This window comes from Eucyclogobius newberryi, unplaced genomic scaffold (assembly GCF_026437365.1).
Source record: "Eucyclogobius newberryi isolate DKJ021-1_F unplaced genomic scaffold, fEucNew1.0.hap1 SCAF_1, whole genome shotgun sequence".
NCBI classification, from domain to species: Eukaryota; Metazoa; Chordata; class Actinopteri; order Gobiiformes; family Gobiidae; genus Eucyclogobius; species Eucyclogobius newberryi.
The window spans coordinates 4,522,974-4,530,473 of record NW_027315723.1 but is presented as its reverse complement, the minus strand read 5'-3'; the positions used below and the strand labels follow the sequence as shown (position 1 = coordinate 4,530,473).

General features: G+C 45.6%; 1 protein-coding gene across 1 annotated transcript in view; it reads left to right on the top strand.

Moving 5' to 3' along the window:
- The window catches only part of jam2a (junctional adhesion molecule 2a), a 72,516-nt gene that overhangs the window by 23,407 nt on the left and 41,609 nt on the right, over positions 1-7,500 (top strand). Inside the window, exons 2-3 of the mRNA XM_072449606.1 lie at positions 5,410-5,538; positions 6,854-6,964. Of these exons, the coding sequence (XP_072305707.1) occupies positions 5,410-5,538; positions 6,854-6,964 (240 nt within the window). The remainder of the gene's footprint in view (positions 1-5,409; positions 5,539-6,853; positions 6,965-7,500) is intronic.

Below are 7,500 nucleotides of genomic sequence, written 5' to 3'. Positions count from 1 at the left end.
GAGAGAGAAAGAGGGGAGGGGGGAGAGAGAGAGAAAGAGGGGAGGGGGAGAAGAGAGAGAGAAAGAGGGGAGGGGGGAGAGAGAGAGAAAGAGGGGAGGGGGAGAAGAGAGAGAGAAAGAGGGGAGGGGGGAGAGAGAGAGAAAGAGGGGAGGAGGGAGAAGTGAGAGAGAAAGAGGGGAGGGGGGGAGAGAGAGAGAAAGAGGGGAGGGGGAGAAGAGAGAGAGAAAGAGGGGAGGGGGGAGAAAGAGAGAGAGAAAGAAGGGGAGGGGGGAGGAGAGAGAGAGAAAGAGGGGAGGGGGGAGAGAGAGAGAAAGAGGGGAGGGGGGAGAGAGAGAGAAAGAGGGGAGGGGGGATAGAGAGAGAAAGAGGGGAGGGGGGAGAAGAGAGAGAGAAAGAGGGGAGGGGGGAGAAAGAGGGGAGGGGGAGAAGAGAGAGAGAAAGAGGGGAGGGGGGAGAAAGAGAGAGAGAAAGAAGGGGGGGAGAGAGAGAGAGAAAGAGGGGAGGGGGGAGAAGAGAGAGAGAAAGAAGGGAGGGGGGAGGAGAGAGAGAGAAAGAGGGGAGGGGGGAGAGAGAGAGAAAGAGGGGAGGGGGGATAGAGAGAGAAAGAGGGGAGGGGAGAGAAGAGAGAGAGAAAGAGGGGAGGGGGGAGAAAGAGGGGAGGGGGAGAAGAGAGAGAGAAAGAGGGGAGGGGGGGAGAAGAGAGTTGAAAACCAATGAGTGACATCAGAGCCTGGTTTAAAACATGTTCCGTTGTATTTTACATTTTTTATTTTTTTTTATCAAAGGCGCAATGGACTATTTTTTCGGCGATTTGAGAACGCAGGCGGAAGTGCTCATGCCACTCCCCCGTGCACATGCCACTCCCCCGTGCACATGCCACTCCCCCGTGCTCATGCCACTCCCCCGTGCACATGCCACTCCCCCGTGCACATGCCACTCCCCCGTGCACATGCCACTCCCCCGTGCTCATGCCACTCCCCCGTGCACATGCCACTCCCCCGTGCTCATGCCACACCCCCGTGCACATGCCACTCCCCCGTGCTCATGTTACTCCCCCGTGCACACGCCACTCCCCCGTGCTCATGCCACACCCCCGTGCACATGCCACTCCCCCGTGCACATGCCACTCCCCCGTGCTCATGCCACTCCCCCGTGCTCATGCCACTCCCCCGCGCTCACGCCACTCCCCCGTGCTCATGCCACTCCCCCGCGCTCACGCCACTCCCCCGTGCGGACTGATACAACACACACGTGCGTTTGTTTATTAGCGCAAGGGATCACATCACATCTCTCGTCTCCCGTAGATTTCTGTCCACTTCTGCTTCAGCTCGAACTGTCTTTCTCCGTCTTCATTTTGCCCCTTGCACTGAGGGAACTATATTATGATAGATCCATGCGCTTAGGCACACGGAAACGTGGGGACGAGCCTGACGCGGCTGCAGGTGAGCGGCAGGTGCGTTTTATGATTGATACGTGGCAGGACAAATGATTTATCCACGCCACAAGGAAATATGATAAAACATTTGCTGAAAAAAAATCGTCCATACCACCTTTAAATAGGAGATGATTTAACAAGAATTTGACATAACTATATTTAGTCAATTTCATCCACATATATCGGTACTACAAATACATACTTTACAACAAACAATACTTTTTGTGAATCTCAATTTTGAGAAATTAAAAACAGTTTCCCGCTCGTTTGTCAAAGAATCACAAACTAACTGTCATCTCTCTCTCCACTAGAGTCCAGAGTTACACAGTACTACTACTACAGTACGTTTACTACCCTCCACAAATACTACTACTTGTACTGCGGTCCGGGCGTGGTCATCCCTGTACTCATGTCTTTAATCTGCTTCAGAATTGTCAGTGTATTTGACCTGATTCGAGGACAGAACAAGTCGCTTTAGAAACTCCAGAGCAAATGAAGAGATTCAGGAGCTGGAGGCAGCGCATTTTAAAACAGAGATAATAAATGTTAATGGGCCCCAAGGGAAACACGGGAAAAGAAAAGTTTGAGTCAGGAACTTTTAATTCCCTTTGATGAAAGAAGAAAGACAATGTGGTCGTGGGATGGAAGAAAATAGTCAAGATCAGGATTAGACAAAAATGACATTGTAAATATAGTAAAGTAAAATGATTTTAAACACTATTCTGTGCATCGATGAGTCTCAACTCTCTACGACTTTAGTTGAGTTAACAGTGTATTCATCTGTAAAACAACTGCCAATCTCCAACTCACTCCCCTGTTCTGCTCTGCTGTGACCCACATACAACCCTTAATCCTAATATTAAAAAAAATGTCAGCGAATGCAACTTTTGATCAATTAAAAATGCTTCATACAACGGAAAAATTACATTGTTTTACATGTTACTCATGTGTTATTTTTAAAGACGCACTATGTCACTTTTTTGGTGATTAAAAAGGGGGGTGCTGCTCGTCTCCATAGAGATACAATACAAAAAAATATGTAGCCGCAAGCGGCAATGATCGGCCCTCGCCACGCCGCAAGAGGAGGGGGCGCTAACGCGCTCGAATTGTCCTTTTATTACGCCTACTGCTGAATCTGTGACGCTGTCACATCTTCTCCCCTTTGTTTTACCATCAAAAAGCAATTTTATTTTGAATTCTTGGCAAAATGTGCGGCTTTGCAGAGACCGTGATTCTTTGAATAAAAATGTGGATAACTTTTGATGGTCCTGAAGATGAGTCTCACCAAATTTCAGGTTAATAGGGCTGACGCCCTGGGAGGAGTTTGTGAAAGTCTAAAGTGTAAACATGTTCTGGCGATTTCCCCATTGGAATAACATGAAAGGTTTCTGTCATCGCTACAGCAAAACCATAACAATTATTACATGGGTCTCATTGACTTTTTTGATGGGGATGCCAAAATTGAATGTTGTGTCAAATTTTGTAAAATTTCGCTAAACTAAACATTTTACCCTCCATATAAAATCTGTAGGGGGCGCTGTCGCGCCAAATTAATTAATTTCACTTCAAGTAGGTTTAGGGCAAAGACTTTAACATGATTCTAATTTTACGCAATTCGGACTTTATCTGCGCAAACGGCAGCAAATTTAAAAGGTGGGAAATTTCTGAAATTCTAGCTACAGTTTGCGGCTTCGCCGCTCAGAGACTGTGACAGATATCAAAGTAATTTGAATAACTTTTGATGTCCCACTCCTCAGCACCATTTTCACCAAATTTCAGGAGGAGTTTGTAAAAGTATGACATTTGGAAAAACTCCAGTCATGCTGAGCCATTTTTGAACCAATATGGCCGACATTTGGTTGGGCGGACGGCGTTGCCGTAATAATATTTTTTACTTCTCTTGTCACCATCTACCTCTGCGCCAATTTTTTTAATTTGAGAAAAAGGAGATTTTCATCAATGTTCACTGGGTGAAAAATGGGGGGGTTGGTCCCGAGAAGAAGAAGAAAGAAAGAAAGAAAGAAGAACATTCCGATGCGAAAACAATGTTTCCCATTTTTCAAATATCATAAACTATACATTTTTCCTACCTCATGGTGCGGGTCCCTGGTCACTGACGGGTACTTTTGTTCATTTTGAGTCGGCTCCGCCCACTTTGTGTTTTTGGCCCTCTATACAGTAATAATGTTCAATTTTTGCATAACATGTTTATATGCACGGAACATGCAAGAGATGGGGAACGTATTTGTGAGCTACTTAGCACAAACGAGCGCTTGTTTAGTGCGCAATTTTGCACGGGCTTTGCCCGTTTACAACGATAATGTTCCATTTTCCTACTACTAATTAGCATCCACAGGGCGTGCATGAGTGGAAGAGTGCGTTAGAAAGTGTTTGGAAGTGGGCGAGCGCTTTGCACCACGTGCGCACTTTCACAGCCGTGCTTCGCACGGCCTCACAGAACTAATAGGCCTCTCGCCAGCTTGTGGCGCTCGGGCCTAACAATGTCAGGCAAAGCAATAACAGGAAGACAAGCAGGTGGTTGAAAAAGTAAAAAGTAAAGTTACATAGTGCATCTTTAACAATGACTAGATTGTGAATGAATGAATGAATGAAGCAGCAGTGGTGGAAAGAGTACTTTTTGTTGTAATTGTAATTTGTACTCTTATTTACAAGTATAAGTACTGCTGCCAACATGTTTTGTAAAAGTAAAGTATGTACACTAAGTACTACTCAGCGACCTAGTTGGTTATATTTTATGTAATTTAACCCTGAATAAAGTTGTTTTCAACCAAAGCTATGAGTAGTTGCTTTGTAGCCCTGGTTTAGCAGTGCAGCAGCGTTACCCTGATCCAGCACCTCCAGGACCTCCAGGACCTCCAGGACCTCCAGGACCTCCAGGACCTCCTGACCAGGATCCTGGCTCAGGTCTGGTCCAATGTTCCTGACAGGTTTAACCCGGAGACACTGAAGCGATGCGACTCACCTCAACACGCCCACTTTCTAGTCCCCAGCCAATCAGATCGCAGGGAAAAGGGCAGTGCTTCCTGTTTTGGATTGGTCTTAATCTGACTCTGTGACTGACCTCTGAGCCCTGGTCCTAACTGACTCCAGACAAACATATGGAGAGTTGGGATTTAAGATGGTGGGATTAAAGCAGAGTAATCCTGACTCACCTCAGAGCGAGCGGGAGAGAGAGGCTATTGTTCATCTTTGTACAAACTTGTAATAAATAGTAAGTTATGTAATGGAATGGTTTATGTTTGTTAAATCCTGGTTTGGACCTGGTTTTGTCCTGGTTTAGAATTTCGTCCTGGTTTAGTCCTGGTTTAGAGTTTAGTCCTGGTATTGTCCTGGTTTAGTCCTGGTTTAGAGTTTACTCCTGGTTTAGTCCTGGTTTAGTCCTGGTTTAGAGTTCAGTCCTGGTTTAGAGTTTAGTCCTGGTTTAGTCCTGGTTTAGTCCTGGTTTAGTCCTGGTTTAGTCCTGGTTTAGAGTTCAGTCCTGGTTTAGAGTTTAGTCCTGGTTTAGTCCTGGTTTAGAATTTAGTCCTGGTTTTGTCCTGGTTTAGAGTTCAGTCCTGGTTTAGAGTTTAGTCCTGGTTTAGTCCTGGTTTAGTCCTGGTTTAGCGTTCAGTCCTGGTTTAGAGTTTAGTCCTGGTTTTGTCCTGGTTTAGTCCTGGTTTTGTCCTGGTTTAGAGTTCAGTCCTGGTTTAGAGTTTAGTCCTGGTTTTGTCCTGGTTTAGTCCTGGTTTTGTCCTGGTTTTGTCCTGGTTTAGAGTTTAGTTCTGGTTTAGTCCTGGTTTTGTCCTGGTTTAGAGTTCAGTCCTGGTTTAGAGTTTAGTCCTGGTTTAGTCCTGGTTTAGTCCTGGTTTAGTCCTGGTTTAGTCCTGGTTTAGTCCTGGTTTAGTCCTGGTTTAGCCCCAAACCTTGACGTGGTGCATGTAAGTAGACGGCACAAGTGTGAACACGTCCTCAGGAACATCTGCATATATAACAGCACTCATTGGCCCACATTTATTCCATACTTGTTTCTTTCCAGGTTCTCCGTCCACGTCGGTCACAGTCACCAGTAACCGACACAAAGTGGAGGTGCGAGAGTTTTCAGGTGCGTTTGATTCTTTTCTTTTCTCTCAAACTTAAATAAATATTAAACTGTTTAGATGGAAAGATGAATAAAATGGCTTTACATTCGTCAGGGTTACAGTACTTACAATGACTACTATCTTTATGTAACTGCTGCACGATACTACGACGACGACGACTGCGATTACTACTACTACTACTACTACTACTACTACTACTACTACTACTACTACTACTACCACTACCACTACCACTATGACTACGACGACGACGACGACGACTGCGACTACTACTACTACTACTACTACTACTACTACTACTACTACTACTACTACTACTACTACCACTACCACTACCACTATGACTACGACGACGACGACGACGACTGCGACTACTACTACTACTACTACTACTACTACTACTACTACTACTACTACTACCACTACCACTACCACTATGACGACGACGACGACGACTGCGACTACTACTACTACTACTACTACTACTACTACTACTACTACTACTACCACTACCACTACCACTATGACTACGACGACGACGACTGCGACTACTACTACTACTACTACTACTACTACTACTACTACGACTACTACTACCACTACCACTACCACTACTACGACGACGTCGACTACTACTACTACTACTACTACTACTACTACTACTATGACTACTACCACTACTACTACTACTACTACTACTACTACTACTACTAGGGCTAAGTAGACCGAATATATTTTCTTAGTAAAGTTTTGTGACACTTTACTTTTTACGCTTCTGTATTTAAAAAGTGGCAGAATGAGCCGTCATATAATTCTGATCAGAAAATAATCCATTGTATTTTTTATTACAACCTTTTTGTAATTGAATAGAATAATTGTACATTGTGGTAATTTCGCTACTACTACTTCTACTACTACTTCTACTACTATTTCTTAGAGCCGCAACTAATCATTTTAGAAGTCGACTTGTCAGAAGTAGTTTTTATTGATTGGTCGACAAGTCACAACAGTTATTTCTGTTGTACAATGAGGCTTTATGACATTATCACGGTAAATAAAGATTACGGTGAATATTGTATGTGTTTTAGCGATATAAATACTATTACTATGCCCGATACTTCTATTGCTCCTGTTTATTTTGCTTCTAATAGAACACATTACATAAAAACAATTTACTTGACTAAAAATAACATTCCTTTTCTCCTTCTGTCAAACTGTCAGCTATAAATATCTCAGTCCATAAATAGATCATTTACTTTTCTTTTTTAAATGCTTTTTTTACTCTTTCTATTCTTTTATTTCTTTATTTAAACCCAGACGCGGTGCTGTCCTGCCTGTACAAGACGGAGCGGGACCAGAACCCGAGGATCGAGTGGAAGAAAAGAGGGAGAGACGTGTCGTTCGTTTACTTTGATGGACATTTCAGAGGTGAGAAAATGCTGTCGCGGTCGATCCACCGCGAGCTGACAGGGCTAATCAGCTCAGAGAGAGAGAGAGAGGGAGGGGAGGGGAGGGGGGGAGAGAGAGAGAGGAAAAGGGGAGGAGAGCGAGAGGGGGGAGAGAGAGAGAGGAAGAGGGGAGGAGAGCGAGAGGGGGGAGAGAGAGAGAGAGGGGAGAGAGAGAGAGAGGGGAGGGGGGAGAGAGAGAGAGAGAGAGAGAGGAGGGGAGGGGGGGGAGAGAGAGAGGAAGAGGGGAGGAGAGCGAGAGGGGGGAGAGAGAGAGAGAGGGGAGAGAGAGAGAGAGGGGAGGGGGGAGAGAGAGAGAGAGAGAGAGGAGGAGAGGGGGGGAGAGAGAGAGGGAAGGAGGGGAGGAGAGCGAGAGGGGGGAGAGAGAGAGGGAGGGGAGGGGGGAGAGAGAGAGAGAGGAAGAGGGGAGGGGGGAGGAGAGAGAGAGAGGGGGAGGGGGGAGGAGAGAGAGAGAGAGGGAGGGGAGGGAGAGAGGGGGGAGAGGAGAGAGAGAGGGGA